This window comes from Nanorana parkeri, unplaced genomic scaffold (assembly GCF_000935625.1).
Source record: "Nanorana parkeri isolate BGI_ZX_2015 unplaced genomic scaffold, ASM93562v1 scaffold39, whole genome shotgun sequence".
In the NCBI taxonomy this organism is placed as follows: Eukaryota; Metazoa; Chordata; class Amphibia; order Anura; family Dicroglossidae; genus Nanorana; species Nanorana parkeri.
Window position 1 is genome coordinate 1304680 of NW_017306307.1, and position 18084 is coordinate 1322763.

At 39.6% G+C, this 18084-nt stretch overlaps 1 protein-coding gene across 4 annotated transcripts in view; it reads right to left on the bottom strand.

Moving 5' to 3' along the window:
• Positions 1 to 18084, bottom strand: part of ANGPT1 (angiopoietin 1) — a 237483-nt gene that overhangs the window by 43899 nt on the left and 175500 nt on the right. Inside the window, exons 5-8 of one of the 4 annotated variants that reach the window (XM_018570749.1) lie at positions 17626 to 17652; positions 9013 to 9030; positions 5838 to 5945; positions 2727 to 2828 (exon numbers count right to left, since the gene is read on the bottom strand). In XM_018570749.1, coding sequence (XP_018426251.1) covers positions 2727 to 2828; positions 5838 to 5945; positions 9013 to 9030; positions 17626 to 17652 — 255 coding nt within the window. Of the gene's footprint in view, positions 1 to 2726; positions 2829 to 5837; positions 5966 to 9012; positions 9031 to 11602; positions 11623 to 15190; positions 15208 to 17625; positions 17653 to 18084 lie in introns of all 4 variants that reach the window. The other 3 variants (XM_018570734.1, XM_018570740.1, XM_018570726.1) reach the window with 3 other exon arrangements.

An 18084-nucleotide genomic window follows, 5' to 3' on the forward strand; every position in this document is an offset into this window, starting at 1 on the left:
GTTTAAAAGGTAAAGAGTACCCCCCCCCCCCCCAAGAAAACACATACTAGGTCAGAATGGTGCCTCCATGTTCAGAAGCATGGGGTAGAATGCACATTTTCCCGGCCATAAAAATGGAAATGGAAATTAAGTGGTGTGTCAACGTAGCATCATATAACAATGATTGTTTTTTTAATACGTTTCTTGGTTTACTTTAAGGTAATGGTTGTCACTGTGAGCCATAGAACACTGAAAGTATTAGGACTGTTCAACTGATTCAGAAAAGGCCCTGAAGATTGCCATCATGCTCTCCTAGCACTAAAATCTTACCCTAACCCTAAGAACACTAAAATTTGTCCTATACACCATTACAGTATAATTTATCATACTTATGGATGCAGATGGTCTTCTGACCAACTCTTTCTAGAGTCCATCTCAAAAGATGTCAGAGCTCCAAGGGGTTTTTCTCTTTAATGATGAAAAATATTTATATTTTGCTCCTTAATGGCCAGAATTGCTGTCAGTTAGAGGGCTGCAGCTCAATTCATACTTGCTTTCTCATGAGGGAAGTGGTAGTTGGAGTGTCTAATTACTTTGTGCTCCTCTACCCCTCTCTTAACCTCCCTACAAAGCCTTTGATGCAGCTGCTGGGGTAGGTGTGAAAGATGAATACTAAAGAATGTTGCTTGAGTGACAGCTCTGAGTCTGCTGGGGATGCTCAAGATGGCGGCACCCAGCAGAAGTCTCATGAATTTTGGAAGACTACACAAGTAATGGCCAGTTTACACCAATTACGGTGCGTTCCAGAGCGGTAGCTGCTGGAACGCATTGTATTCGAGCGCGAAACTCCCCCCTTTGTTCTGGGGTGGGAGGAGGCATGGTGGTGCATTGGAGTCAATGGCACTGCAGCCATGCCCCCCACCTGCAGTGTGATCGGACGCGTGGCAAAGCATTCTGGTCCAGTGCAAACGCAAAAACATGCTGCATGCATGGGCATGACTGCGGTGCCATTGACTTCAATGCACCGCCACTCCCCCTCCCACCCCAGAATGAAGGGGGGAGTTTAGTGTGTGATTACAGGCTTTTACAGGTAAATTACATATGCTAAATGCACATAGTGAGACTGATTTGCTAAAGGGGTTAAGAATGCTCACAGATGAAATAAACAACAATTTTCTTTTCACATGATTGGAGGGCTGAAGTGAATCATCACTCTTTCTTTTACATGAATATTCTCAACTCCTGTAGTAAATCAGCCTCTTAAACGTATGAGACATTTTTTGTTAAAATTAATGGTTTGCCATCATGGTCTCTTTAAGACTATATTTCATGTAGAGTTGGGGCCTTGTGCCTAGCACATGTTGGGTAAGGAGATCAAGAACACGGCACTGGAGGTGGGGAAACAAATTGGCACTGGATCAACTGGTCACGAAAAGATTCTCATCTCACCTTATAAAAGAACAACCATGGGAACAAGAAGTATTTTGTTTTATAAATCCATTTTAAAGTAATGAACATATACACCACAGTGCTAAATTTAGATGCAAACATGATTTTAGCTAATGGACCATATCTTCTGTGAACTCTACCACAAGGCTTCTATATATGGCGGTCATTAAACAGTATTTGCTTTATCTCTACTTGTCATTCTGCCACTTCAAGCATGAAAACATAGTTCCATACATCTGGACAGAATACCAAATATAATGGAAATTGCTTAAAATACTTTGATACCGTGCCATTTATCACTGAACGTAAAACAGGCTTATCCAATGTTCGCTGGTTGTTTAAAGTGATTACTTGCATATGAAAGAACTAACTCCAAAGTAAACTCCAGATATTATCACACAAAAGCATTAAATTAAGTAGTCTTAAGCTAAACTTTGTCAGCAGACGTGAAACACCCACTGACAGGAATGCCTGGGACTACTTACTGAGGTGCATGGACGTGACCTCTAGCACAGACTGGAAACCGTTTGGCATACCCGTTACAGTCTGATCCTTCCAATCAAACTGGCCATTCGATATTCCACTTAATTCCAAAATAATCAACCAAATTCAATTGCCAAAAAAGACAACTAGGAATTTCAGAAATTTACTTTTTTATTTTGGATTTGATGCTTTGATTTGTTATTTCCAAGTGATTCCAAAGTCAATTAAACCATCCCATCCACATTATCCCTTATTGTTCAATAAAAAATCAGTAAAGAAAAAAAAAAAAGAAACAAGCGTGGCCAATCAGTTAAGCAAACTTGCATAGTTGATCAAAATTTAGACCAGTTTGAAAAACAAATGTATGTCCACTACTGAACAATGGCTATTATGATTTATTGGGGTTAATTTTCCAAAGGCAAATAGGCTGTTCACACTGCAAGGGAATTTTCGCTTTGCAAGGGAATTTTTGCTTAGCTGAGTGAATGTGGTGAAGTCACAAAGAATACCCTTGAAGAATAAAGAATAAAGAATATGCAAGGAAAATAAAAAAGAACAGTATTTTTGCTTGCACAAGATTGGACGATAGAAGTCAGCGGAGCTTCACCTCATTCACTAAGCTAAGGGAAAAGTCCCTTGTAAAATGAACAGCTTATTTGCTTTAAGTAAATCAACCCCATTATGTCTAAAGATGTAAATAATATTTTTGTTTATGTACACTTCCACCCATATCACAAAATAAACAGAAAAGAGACAAAAAAGAGACAAACTGATTAGTTTCTAGTAATACAAATGAGTCTCACTGATGTGTTTACCATTTTATATTCTTTCCAGCCTCTCTGGAAATCCACAGTTCCATCTTCTCTGTGCTGAATTGCTGTCCAGCCTCCACCCGCTGTTTCCATATTACAATACACCTTAAGGAACCAAAAGAGATAAGGAGACATTTTTATTTTTACTTTAATACACAATCAGTTGCTATTTTTTCTTATTTTTAAGAGTATTACAAAGAGTAACAAAGGTGTACAAAAAAAATCCCCACCCAGACACTGCAGCCACAGTGGGAGGCCGTGCTGTCAATTCAGAAAGCAGTGGGAAGGACCAGCTTTAACAAAAGTTATTTGAAAGCTACAGGCTTGTGAATTAGTAGTGACAATGCTAATAACCACGTCCCCTGCAATATATTCTCATCCCTTAATAGAGCATGCAGGCACAACCTACATTAATGTGTTATGGGGGTGACAGCTCTGCTGCACTACTCCTGAATTTAGAGCAGTATTGTCACCTCGTTATGGGCTGACTTTTCTGGCAGAATCAACAGGTATTTACTAGACTTTGCAGAGGGGTTAATTAAACTGTCAACGCAGAGCCACTAATTTTTTTTAATGGGAGGCCATAGTTCTTCTTTAATACAGAAACTGCGCAAACCTTTCCTGTTGACCTCTTTTTAAAAGCTAGTACTGAATGTAAACATCAATTGCACCAAGATTTTTGCTACTGTTGAGATAATTAATAACCAAAATAAATCCATAAAAGTTGACCTGCTATTGTATACTTGAAATGGTTTTACTAATAAAAACACCCAGCCAAGGTAGAAGCGTTTTACTAGACCAGAGTCAATTTTGTCTTGAACAACACTGGTTTTTCCACGTCAAAGCTTTCCTGTGTTTTGCTCTCATTCCTGGTTTTACAACTTTGGAAAAAGCCCAGGAGGATTAGTGAGTAAGTAGGGTGGCACACAACTCTAAGGAAAGGACCTGAGTGATTTAATGTTTTGGAAGTATATGCTTTGCCTAATACAGTACAAGCCTCTATGTTTAATTCTGTGTGATTTATAATCTAGTCTAGCCTTGCCTAACAAGTTGCTTACACTACATGCATCTGTTGGCAAAGAGTACAATCCAGTGATCAGAATGTACACTCTTCCATAATCCCAATGTACTTTGACGCTTTCTCAGATTATTTTAAATAAACAATAATAACCTTAATATAACAAGGTTTCTACAGCGGCAATGTATTTAGACCAGAGAAAAAGAGTTTTCCAGGCCTACTAGTTATTTATTTTGAGCCTTTTGGAGATCAGAAGGAGAATGAGCTGAAATAAAAGTATCAAAGCCTGTTCAAAAATTAACTTGTTACATACATGGATTGTTTACCTGAACAAATTCTATAAAACAATGTATCAGCAGTGGTTAGCTTCAGTTAGAACTGCACACTCAAATGCTCAGTAAATCCTAAGTACAGACAAGCTTAGGTTCGGAACCTGAGCTCCTCTGAACATGGGCTGAGGCTCCTTCCACTGCCACCCGATTACCTGAGGCCGGGTATTTACCAGGGGGGCAGGATGTAGTGATGTAATTGGCCTTATATGACCACATGGCTATATTTAATCCATAACATTTATCTAATATGGCCATGTGGCTATTCAAGGTCAATGATTCAGCTTTGGGGTGGGCACTGACCCGGCTTGCAGCTGATTCGGCAAGTGGCCCCAGGGCACTTCTGAGTTTAAAGGAGCTCAGGTTCATCCCTAATCCTGAGATATCATTAGGTGAAATTATATCATTTTTGACATCCAGTTTTTACTGAAGGGAACCTCTATTTATACATTTTTACATAATATCGTCAGTTTGAATTGTTTATATTTTTAACAAGCAACATTAATGAGCAAGTGGAGCAACATTTGCTCCACTTGCTTCTCTTCGAGTTAGCAGTTTCACTATGCCAATCTACAGTACCAGCTAACCGACCATTGCTAACACAAGCTTATGGTGTCAGTTATCACAAAATAAACTCAAGATTCAATATACATTAGTCTGGTTTTTAATATCTTTACTGGAGGAACTGATGTGTTCCTATGCTGCTATTATATCTGGCATGGTTATTCTCAAAAATTGGATACTCTTCCTCTGAGGTAACACCAGAACTTGAATGTCTGTTAGGCACTTAGAGAGTAGTGTGATAAGCCTATGTTTGTGTATATGTGCATCTTTAGATATATAATGTTTTGTGCTTGTGTTGTGTATGTCTGATTGCCTGTGTTCACTGTCTGGCCCCAAAAAAGTCATACACTCTAATTTTTCATTGGACCACCTTTAGCTTCGATTACGGCATGCGTTCACTGAGACAGCACTTCGATAAGCTTATGCAATATCATAATATTTATTTCCTTCCAGAGATGCAATCATTTTCACCAAGATCTTGTAGTGATAATGGGGGAGACGGAGCACTGTGTAAATTCTTCTCCAGAACATCGAAATATTCTGAATGAGGTTAAGGTCTGGACTCTGTTGTGGCCAATCCATGTGTAAACATTATGTCTCATGCTCCCTGAACCACTCTTTCACAATCTGAGCCCAAGGAATCCTAGCATTGTCATCTTGGAATATGCCCGTGCCATCAGGGAAGAAAAAAATCCATTGATGGAAAAACCTGGTCATTCAGTATATTAAAGTAAACAGCTTACCTCATTGTTTGGGGACTTTTTTTTGGGCCAGGCAGTGTATTAGGTAGGGTGGGTAAGGGTTAAAACTGCTGGAAAGTTTTTATGTCTATCTGCAACCTTGTTATTCAGATTCTCTGTTACTTTTATCTCCTGTTGCCATGGGCATATAAAGTGAGGGAAAATCTAAAATTGCACAGCTGTCACCAGAAGAGAGGAGTAGAAGGAAAACCTTCCACTATTGACACCTTTTCTAATGACAACTGTAAAAAGTGAGATTTCCTGCCAGTTTTTTAGAGATTTCCTTTCAGTCTTTGAGAACAGAAGTGAGAAAAAATCTGCAAGATGAAGATAAAGACAGCAATAATGATCTCAGGGGTTTTAACCTGCTCCTGCTCTATCCAAAAGTGAAAAAAATTTAAATAAAGTTGACATTCCTAGATTAAAAAGTGTTAAAACCTTGTTAAAAAGTGACAATCTTTACCTTTTTAGGTTCGGAAACATTGTTGATAAATATTGTGTACACCCCACTCTTATTGAATCCTGCGTGATACAGATCTGCACAGTCTTTAAAAGGTTTCTCTTCTTCTCGCTTTGTATTCTTTATGGAAACTGCAAATAAAATGGAAAAGTGAAAGCTTATTAGGCCTTGAATGAGTCAATGTTTTTTCCAAATAAATGTGAAATGCTCTTCCAATGTTTGTAGGACTTTATTACACAGTCTCCTTTTTATTGTTTCAGCTTAGGTGAAACTGTTGGTTACTTTCAACAAATACACATTTTAATTACTATTATAATGCTTGGAAGGGCTTTTTTTAATCCTTTTAGAATTTTACTTATTTTCTGTTGCACATTGGGATTATTTTATTACACATATAGATCTGTTAATGCTTTCTCTAGTTTCCCTTTTTAAATCAGGGAATGTGAGTAATATTCCCTACTTGAAGTATATTTGAACACTAACAATTAACTTCTCTTATTTGCAATCTGGTCTATTAACTATATAATTGAAAGAGTTTAGTTACTGGCAGGGTCACCAGGTGCAATAAAGGAAAGAAAACATGGAAAAATCAAACCAGTGGAGCTGCAAGCACAGTACATTAATTATGCTTAAATTCCATGGAACTCCCAACTAACCCTTTACTGCACTGAAATAGCAAGCATTATTGACAGCCCTGCCTGAGCTACAGAACACCTCTCATCATCTCCATACCATAACAGGCGTGCTGCAGTCCAGCAGGGGCGAACTGGGGAGATCTAACAAACAATGCTTGTGATTTCAGTGCAGCAGAGGCATCATTGGGAGTTCACTACAGGAAGTTAGCAGCTCAATATATTTCTGGCAGGATCAAGAGGTATTTTTCTGTACTTGCAATGTTTTTAAAGAGGCAAAACTTTGGATAATGTAAATGTAATGCATGAATGTATGAATATGTTTTTTTATTTAGCCCAGACAAACACTTTAAGTATTTATCTTGAGCAGTTCATGAAACTGAAATATCTGTTTCCTTAATTACTACTTCTGAGGTATAAAAATCAAATTAAGAAGTAATTGTTGGGTAAATACCTCAGTATGGGGTAATTCCCCCCTCAAATTATGCCTGGCCTTTAAATATAAGGCCATAAAAACAGTAATTAGTTTAAATGAGATAGCTAATGATCATTAATAAAATTATCCCAGTTGTATTTTGTTCCCAGGATACACACACTGGCACTTGGACTGCATCTATATCGCAGTGTGGCCACAATTCATCATAGGAATGATTTGGCTTGTGAAGACAGGTACATGTAATGGCCAGCTTCCCAAGAGGATGGACAGACTTTGTACTTGCCCAATACCAACTTAACTGTATTTGGTGGCCCATAAAAGACTGGCTTACTTTCACAGTGAGAACCTTAAGGGATGGTTCACAGCAGCCATCTGCACGGACTGAATGTCACACGCTGTGGTGTCCCTAGCCTTGAGGCGGGGAAGAAGGGTGGTGGTACATGCAATCAGAGTAGTAGGAGGTGGGTAGAAGAGACAGGCTCACCAGATGCAAGAGTGACTCTCCCCTTTGCAGGCTGGGACACTCTGGTCGGCATCCTGCCCATCTCCTGGCAACCAGTGATGTCACTGGTTTACAAGAGCTGGGAAGGATGCAGGCCAGAGAGTAAATAGTGGTTCTCACTTGTAACTTACGGGTCTATTCACTAAACTGCCGAGGGCAGCCGAGTGAACAACCGACCCCAAGTGAAGTGAGCCGAACACTGTTCAGCTATTCACTTCAGGCTGGTACGGCTGATTTCAGCAGTACATCGGCTGAAATCAGCCATACATCGGCTTGCTTCTCATGGCTTCGGGTCGGCCGAACATGCTCAGCATGTTTGGCTGACCCGAAGTGCAGAAGGAGTTCGACTCAGCCGATCAGCCGACTCAGCCGATCGAACAGCAGTAAGTGAATAGCCGAATGCCGCTGAGAGGCATTCGGCTGGGCTGTTCTGCTTGGTCCTTCAGAGGGACCGAGCAGAACAGAAAAATTGTTAAAAAAGTTAAAAAAAGTTAATAGAAAACGATTGTGCGGAGCCAGCAGTGACAGATAGCTACGCCCAACAGTTTTCTATTGTCCGGCGGTTCTGCTGCCGTAAAAAAATAAAAATTAAAAAAAAATCTCCCGGGCGCTTTGGGAGCCTCCCGCTCCCGGCCGCCCAGGAGAGAAACACTGATTTTTCTTTTTTTTTCTTTATTCTGACACGGTGCCGTGTCAGAATAGAAAAAAACAAACATTTTTGCCCATTGGAATGCATTACTAGATTCATATTGGCTATTTCAATTTGCAATAGCCAATAGTAAACTAGCATTGTACCCGCCCTCTGCTGATGGACCTGATGGAGAACTGCAGCAGAGGGCGGGTACAATGCTAGTTTACTATTGGCTATAGCAAATTGAAATAGCCAATAGGAATCTAGCAATGCATTCCAATGGGCAATTTTTTTTTTTCTATTCTGACACAGCTCCGTGTCGGAATAAAAAAAAAAGAAACAGCAGTGCTTCTCTCCTTGGCGGCCGGGAGCAGGAGACTCCCGGAGCGCCAGGGAGAGTTTGCTGTTTGGAGATCAGTGTCCCTGGTTAGCAGGTAACCAGGAACACTGATCTCTCTGCAAGTGGCCAGAGCCAGCCGTAAGATCACAGCTGGCTCCGCCCAGCTGTCAGAAGAAGGCTGTCGGCTGGCCAATGGCCGGCCGCTCGGCCAGCTTCGGCGTTCAGCGCGGCTCAGCCGAGGCATATGCGTCCGACTCGACTGAGGCGCTCAGCCACGTTCGGGAGCTTTACGGGCTATTGTGAATAGCCCGTACAGCACCCCATCGGTTCTACGGTCCTGGGGCTGAAGCTAGCCGAAGGATCGGCCGAAGCTATGGCTAGATCCTTCGGCAGCTTTGTGAAGACCCCTTAGTCTTTCAGTCCTTGTTTGTAAGTAAGATACATATGTTGGAAACCAGTTTCTGCTGCAAAGTTATGTTAAAGCGTGTCTAAAGCTCAAACTTATTTCTTAGTATTGGATAGAGTTATCAACCCGATCAGGGTTCTTTTTTGCTGACTATGCATAATCCCATAGTCACTGGGACAGAAAATTTAACCAAAATCAAACATTCTGAGTTGTTGTTGTTGTTGTTTTAACAGGAATAGAGGGGAAATCCTTCATTTGGGACAATTGTTACCTAGACAACTGTCTAAGAAAATATTTCCCTCACTTTGGAGAGATTTCCTAACACTACCTGATGTGTCTACTAGACAGTGGGACAATTGGTTCTAATACTATCAAAAATACTTTAAATACACATGTTGCCATTGATGAGTTTGATAAAAAATTACTTTTGAGGTGCATTATCAATTACAGAGGTGATAATCATAATAAAAAAGTGCTGCTTCCTTGATGTCCATAAACTTCGGAGTCACCGTGTGTCAAGTCAAGTGTCCACAATTCAAGTTGGCTAGCCATCAACGTTTTCTGTCTATTCCAAGGCTATTTGGGCTTGGTCATCAGGTAAAGTTCTAAGTATTTATCTCTTTCCGTGATCAGAAACTATGGGGTCTATTCACAAAGCTGCCGAGGGCAGCCGAGTGAATGACCGATCAGAAGTGAAGTGATCCCCCGGGCGCTATGGGAGTCTCCCGCTCCCGGCCACCAAGAAGAGAGACCCCGCTGTGTCTTTTTTTTTCTTTATTCTGACACGATCTTTATGTTACAACCTATTCAATAGTCGCCTGTCACTGAGTCTGCAAGGAAACCTAATCTTTTACTTTCATTTTTCATAAAAACATGATAAAATTAGGACAAAGTCCTTCATCTGCTGTTTTGTGGACAGCACCACAACAAAACCTAAAAAAAAAATGTAGTGGAATTTCACTTTCACGCCTATTAGCTTTGCTGCAGCCTGGAGTGGTACTACCACCGTACTCCAAAAGCATAACTAAAAGCCACTGTGCCATGGAGAAAATTTTTACCAACGACTCCATCCCTGCACTTTCTGTGTGATCATTGAGACAGGTATAAAGACATATTAGAGCAGATATTCAAATTTACAGTATGTTCAAAGCTAAAAAAGAAAATATGTTCAGCATTTGGTTTTAAAAAATATCTCTATTCAAGATTGGATTTGTTATGAAACCAAAACACAACATGCTGCATATAAAAAATCAATATGAAAATGACCACTGCTTGAAAAAACTATACACTTGAAAGTTTCACAATCACTGGTACCTGCTGCAATCAATAGGGCAGTATCATTCCATATTACAGTTGTTTGTTTCTTATTCATTTACATTACAAAGGAAAAGTTGATTACATGCAGTAGTTATGTGCACTTACAAAATGTTCTACCTTGAAAATGTACTATGGGGTCTATTTAGTAAGGTTTTCACCCAAGATTAGCAACTTTAATCCAAGATGTACCAATTTTGTGATTAAATGTTATGTGAAAAATTGTCAAATCTTGGGTAAAGGTTGTGTGAATTGTCGGTGAAAAGTAGAACCCTATCACTTCCACTAAGGGGAAACTATAAGTTATGGTATCCGTAGACCCCCTCTTCCCTAGCGCTAAATAAAAACCTGCGCATGAAAGCTTTTAATAAGGACCTGTTGGTACATGTTGAACTCTTTAACAGAGACAGATACGACATCTAGCAGGTATGTATTGCAGCCTGTGCAATTTGCCCTCTCTGCCCAGCTTAGGTGGCATCCTGTATATATATTATTATGCAACATGGTGTCACAGGAAGAGAGAGCAAATCTTAAACTAGCTGGTAGAAATTCTAAATAGCCTTTACCTTATGTAAACATGTTGCAAGCAGTTTGATCCTCAGATATTTAGAAATTCTCATTATGGCTGATATACAAACAGTTAAGCAAAGAAACCTGGTGCAAACATGAAACAGTGGTCCAATGATGCCATTAAAATTTCTCGCTTTCTTTAAAAGATGAAGCCTAACTGGTTGCTATGGGTAACAGTTCCACTTCTGCTTTGGTTTTGTTTGCTCCAGCTTTTGTATATTAGCCCCATTATGCTCTGTAACCTTTTGTTGCTCTGACATGCCTTAAGTGGATTGCAAACATTGCAGGTGCCTGAGAAAATACACACATATTGAACAGGATCTGTCACTTCTACACAGAACTATCTAACTGAAACCTGATAGCAATGCCAGACAAAGCGTTTATTTTTGCTAATAGGCTGTGCTGACCACTATTGTCTGACATCTGCAGAACTCATTAGAATACATAGCACACTGACCACAAGCCAGAGCATGAAAAGTTGACGTTCTGCTTCATTTCTGTTTAAGTGGGCCTTCAAGGAACCTTTGTAGCTGGAGACGTTTTTATAAACTGAGGAAGAATGTTGGATAAAACCAATGTTCATAACAAATTAAATCCTCTGCTCAGTAGAGATGTTTATTTATGCTACTGCCAGCAGAAACTATCCACGTCAGAAACTGTTTGGTGATCAAGTTCAGATTTAACAAAGTATTCTGCAGCTCATTCGTGATCAGATAATCCTGGGGCATGTTCATGTTGGTTAATGGATGCAACTCGATATTTTATTAACAACAGCTATTGGCTGTACGGTACCTGCATATAATTTAGCCACATTATAAAAAATGTGTCCTGGAGCTTTGTAACTATTGTTTTGCTCTCATTCAGAGCAAAGTGACAGTGTCTGTGAAAAGCCCACCTCCCGAGAACTTTATACTCACCTCTCCAGTGCTCCGGCAACCACTCCTTCCACAGCCACAGCTGCCACCAAAATACCCAGCTGGTGTAAGAACTAAAAGGGATCGGTGGCACCATCCCCTCTTTCATGTGACAGTGCTGATTGGCCGCTAGGCTTGAGCACTGCATCATGCGAGAAGGTCACATTCCTAGTCACATACATGGAAGCACCAGGTATTTTGCAGTGGTGACCACAGATGAAGGAGCAGTGGGAAAGCTCTGAAGAGGTAAATAAAAAGTGGATGGGGTGGGCATTACACAGACACTGTCACCTTGCTGTGACTGGAGCAAGGTGACATTGCACCCTTAAGACTACACTCAGTGGCGTAACAATCACCATAGCGACCCAGGCGGCCGCTATGGGGCCCGAGGCACGGCGGGGCCCGGCCAGGACATCTACTAGAGGAATTAACACTACCCCCTTTTTTGCTCCCCAACCTCCCACCTGATCTTTAATTGTACTTGCCTAAATCCAAATGATAGTGTGACATGATGTGCCCAAGTTTTCTATCTTCTTCCCTGCATAGGAGGAGGGTGCTCTTTTTGGTGTTCATTTCACTGCCTGGGTGATGTGTATACTTCATATTGGCTGACCAGTGGTGGTGTCCCCTCTAAATAGACTGCAGCAGCGTGTTAACAACATAAAGAGGTGACCAGTCAGCACAGACACAGATTGCATCACTGGCTCAAAGTTTGGCACACCCAGAAGGGATATGGAAGGCGAACTTAAGTGATTAAAAAGCAGCTTTTGAAGGTAATTCTTGTACAAACACCTTATAAATTGGTGCGAGGGTGCTGTGAATGAGTAATGGGTGGGGTGATTGCATATTCCCAGAGATGGGCTTTTTTTTTATTTTTATTGAAAAAAATTAATTTAAGATAGAGTGGGGACAAGTTAAGCATTTCTGTCATATTTTTATTTCCGTCACCACTGTTCTTTTTTCCCTCAAGCAATGGTGGATGTGGTTGTGACCAGGACAGGAAAGCATGAATTGCAATAAAAACCTTGTCAGCAATTGTCACCCTTCCTCACTCTATTAAAAGTGCTTTTCTGTAACTGCTGGAGCAACAAAAAACAAGGAGAAATCGCATCAATAAGCACAATAACAATTTGACTGTGTATCTAATCCTTCCCTACTCTATGAATAAATATGTTCTAAAAGGTTTCCACTGGACATGAGGTTTACCTTTACAGGTGCGGAAGAACCATGGCCTGGCTCTACAGCATGACTAAAACTTGAAACCCAATAGGTAGACTTTTACCCTGGAAATAGAAGGCTGAGTTTATCTTCTTTAGTTGTTGGTACCCCGGTAATCATTTGTATTTACACTTGCCAAAATATTAGTTATCAAAAAACATACATCTAGTGCCTATGATAGACAGCATTTTGCTTGCTTAAAGTGACACTAAACTCACTGAAATCTTAAAAATACATTCAAGTACCCTAACTATTAACAAACATGTAGCTTATTTGTGTATCACTCGGCTGTAGATCCTCAAATCATCTCTGAATTGGTGCTGACACTGTCCTTCCTTCTGGAGATTGGCTACTTTTGTTCCCTATTGTCACTGTGTGTGTTGTACTTCCGCTATAGACTATAACTTCAATACAAATTAGCTAACTAAAAGCAGGTTTGCAGTCCATCATGGGGGTGAGCTTGGAGAGGTTAGTGTCACTCTTGAGTTTAGTGTCACTTTAAAATTCTCGGCTCCTGAAAATTGAAAACAAATTGGAAGCCACTTAAGACTCTGTTTGCTAGACAGTATCATGTTTCAAGACGCAATATATCTGTCTTATTGTCATATTCAAACTTATGGTATCTCTAAACCATTTTATGGAACCCAAGGACCATTAACTGTTACCCTTTTATGTTTATGAGGAGATAAAGTAGCTTTTCTTAGCTTTCTAATGCTTACCCACTTCCTAATGTAGAATCCTGAATCAATCAATATGATGCTTTTTCCTATTACACTGTGCCTCAGGGTGATACATATCCTGTTTAAAACATATTGTGTCACTGACTAATACCCAGAAATGTTTTTTTTTTCCCGTGACAGATTCTCCCTTTGGTGTTTTAGCATCCTACAAGAGTGCTAATGATAATAAATGAAACATTTAAACAAGTCATTCGTTCTGCATGTATCTCTTTTTTACAGCTATGGGAAGTCCACCATCTTTGAGAAGCACACATCCCGGGGAGGTGGAGTTATTCTCAAGAGAGATTAATATTTACTTGACAGCTGTTTCAAATAAAAAATTTCATTCTGTTTAGATTACAGTTACTATTAGTATTATTATCATCATCATCATCATCATCACCACCATTAGTTTTATAAATAGTAGCATATGCAATAGTAGCATAGGGTCATATTTGAGAATAAAGCATTGGATTAGCAGATATTTAGTAAAGTTGGTTTGTCTGTTAGAACGTCATTGTGGCAGAAGTGACGCAAAGCACATGACATATATTTAAAATGTGTTAGTGATAACAATGGAACAAAAAGCAGATGAAATGAGACAGAATAGGACAGGCTGTGTGTAGTACAAAGTTTCTCAATGTTTTTCTGCTCACAGCACCATTTAAAAGTATGCAAACATCTCAAAATGTACCAGATTTCAGGCACAACAGGAAATCTAGCTTCCCTTCCGTTCCTGGTAAGATTTCAGGGGTATAATATAAAAGAAGCTAAAGCATCTGTTTAAATAGATAGGTAAGTGAAGCTAGAAAATAAACATTACGTAGGTTGGTTTAATAAAGGCAAATGGTCTTATCGATGTGCAAGGACATTTTCAGTTAGCTTAGTGAATGTGGTAAAAACTCACTGTGCCTAATCACCAGAAAGGCAACAAAAACACTCTTTTTGCTTGCACATGATTGGATGACGGATGTCAGCAGAGCTTCACCTCATTCATTAAGCTGAGGGAAAATCCCCCTGCAAAGGGAACAGCCTATTTGCCTTTAGTAAATCAACCCCAGTCTCTCATTGTCATCCTGATTTAGACTAAAAGCCAAGTATTTATATTAGGTCAGAAAATGTATTACAGACATAAGTAGAGTGCTATAACACTAAGCTTAGATTCCGGAAGTGATGCCTGTGGTCCATAATGAGCAGATTACCCAGAGCTTATTCTGATAATATGGGAATGGATGTGTGTGTAAAAGAATGTACTGTTCTCCAGCTTTGGACATATAATAAAGTCCCAGGAACTTCAACTTAAAGTGATGCTCTTAAACTCATCCATACGGGAAGAGAACAGTAGTTGTATAACAATATACATTCTTTGTTTCCAGACACCAAACATCTGTTTTTTATTGCAACATTTTTAAAACATGCGTCGTAGCTCATGTATTTCCTCTGTGGGCAGTTTCACATTTATCTATTTCATACATGGAAATGATAACCAGGTGACAAGAGATCACCCTGAATACACCAAGGAAGAAGACACACTACCTACCACAGAGTACAAATGATTTCTTATTCAATAAGGCAATGCTAAGAGTAATAACCAATATCAATCTATTTACTGAACTCAGATGGCTGAAAGATTAATTCTGATTTGCTGTTACGGGTGGCGGCATTGAACAACACTTTAATTAACGGAATAACTTCAATTAGGCATGGCTGGAACAAAAAAAAACTGGAGAAGAGCTGCCTCCTAGAGACACCAACTAACTTCATTATTACATTTCTAAGATGATGTTAGATGTTTATAAGTTAATAAGCTGATGTTTTGTATCTTCCCTTCAAATTCCAGCTTTAACTATTGAGCTCTATAAACAAAAGGCTTTTTAAAATAAGTCAGAAGACAGAGGGAAATATGTGAAAAGAAACCTATTGTCTGTTATTTAAATATATTAAATACAAAACATTAACCTGAAATTTGTATTATTTATCTTACTTAAATACATTATTTTAAAATATGTTTTCCTGACATAATAATACTATAGATCCCCATTAAAGCCCGTCTCGGAGTAAATATTTTGCCCCCCTCCTTTCCCTCTTCCAGAAGTGGACTCCAGCAGTGCAGTGTGTGCCTGCCGTAGGCAACTGAAGAAGGATTTCCCCACTCTGCAGTGAGGAAGATAAAGTATTTTGGGATTTAGTTAAGTCAAAGTGGTGTCTGGGTAGTTTTTCTGAAACCTGGTCATTATTGAGTGGAGGAACTTTAAACACATTACAATCACATATATTGCAAAACTTTGTCTATGGATTCCTTTTCATTTGGGAAACCATTAGTTAAGCTGAACAAATTTTCAACTGACTGGGAACCAGTGTCACTGTAACATTATCTCACCACTAATTAAAAATGAGCAGACAGACTATATCTTCTAAGAGTATGATACACTTTAGGAATTTACTAACTAAATGGAACGCAGACAGATTTACTTTAGGAGAAACAATGTAAATATAACTCCACATTTTAGCAAATGTTATACTGTAAACAAGAGGAGTGCAATAATCAGCTCTCTAAATAATAGTTAATCCATGATTTTTACCCTAATCCCTGTACAGGTTTTCCTTTATTTGCACCTTGTACAAGTATACACCATCAGGGCCAAAGCTAGCGGGGGCTTGGGGGGAGGCATGTGCCCTGGTTGCCGCTTTAGGAGGGGTGCCACTCGTGTGGATGGAGAACTTCTCATTTGGAGGAGGTGGGGAACAACTCTGAACCTTTGCCCCGAGTGACAGAATGTCTAGCTTCCCCACTGTCTGCCATGACCAGTGGTTGAAATGGTGCAGTAAAGAGGTTGCGATTGTTCATTTGTATAATGGTACAAGATAGTGATCAATGTCTTTTAAAAACATTGACATTACACTGTTTAATTTTTCACTGCACTGCCCCAAAAAATAACATTCATCTTAAAAGCAGAGTAAAGTATAAAAATATTTTAGGTTTCAGTCCACTCATATATAATATGTTAGCTACAGGTAGAGCCTGCTGGGCTGACACAGCCCCTGGTTAAATACATATCTTAGATACTCCAACAGCAAGATCTCCCAGCTGTCTTTCCAAATTCTGCTCCTGTCAGCATGGAAGTTTTGGATGTTCTTGTCCATCTTACTGTGTTCCAGCACTCCTCAAAAATATAAAAATACATAAAAATTCCAGCATGGAGAGTGGTAACTCCTGGCATGGCAACAACATAAACTGACATGAGGTTTTATCCTCCAGCATCTACCAAATACTGAAATATCTGTTTTAGGTGGCCTGACTCTTTAAAGTGCATGTGAACTATAAAAAAAGATTGACGATTTGTAGATCTGCTTTCTGATAGAGAACATCTATAGGGGTTAACTCTGCCTAAACAAGAACCTGAAAATCCTAGCATTTACCTTGAATACCTCCTGCAACATGGCAGAGCCTAGGCCATCCGGTGCCTCCAGCATCTTAGCTGTATATCTGCAGTGTTAGGCATTGCTACCTCTGACTGCTGGTCCCACCACATTTGGAGTGAGATTTGGTGATGTCACTGTTCTCTTTGCTGGAGAGGAAGCTGGACCTAAGGACTTGCAATCTCCAGTTTCAATTATGCTGTGGACCTGTGTTCCCTCCAATGTTCCTGCTGCTATGTGAATGGTCTCCCACAAGTCATCAGATCACCAGCCATATGACATGAGAGCACAAAGCCCTGCTCCCCTACCAAGATGGCTGCCCCTACACTATAGTGCAAAACAAGGAAGGTAAGTAGGTAATTGGGAAAAGTTCAGCTGCAGGGAGACCACAAGCAATAATGGGGACTGGTCCGTTGTCCTTTTCTTGCAGAATTCAGGTCCCTTTTGAGTAGTGTGGCAGACTTTGCAAAATAAATACTTAAGTCTATACACTACAGAACATTAAAAAAAAGATTGACACAATTATGTTACTTATAAAAATTAGATATATAGTTTAGTGTTTTATGGGAGTATAATCTTCCCCTTTGTTTATAGACTTTTTCTTCATATTGACACATCAGGGAATTGTAAAAGCACATTTTCTTCACATAAAATTGTTCTGCATTCACAGACTCGTCAACTTGTCAAACTGTTAGATATGAATTTACCATAAGGATCTCATCTGTTCCTGTTTATATGGAGACACTAGTTTTGTATTTTAAATTTTTACAAATGAGCTGTCAATGGGCTTAATTTAGTACAATAGTACAAACAGCGCTGATTGACAATATAATCAGCAACCAGTCAAAGGTTACCATAGACTACTGCAGCCTGTTACAATTGTTAGAGTCCTTCACTAACAACAGCTTGTGCAGACTGTGGAAAAACAAGCCAACACGTGCAATTAATGTTATACAGGATTTATATAGCGTCAACAGTTTGCGCAGAGCTTTACAATATAAGGTTTGTAAAGACATTACAATCACAATATAATTCAAGACAAGATGGTAAGGAGGGCCCTGCCCCTGAGGGCTTACAATCTAAAAGGCAATGCAACTTGTTCCAAAATCTTCCACATTCTGATGGCAAAAATAGCCAGTTCCTGTATT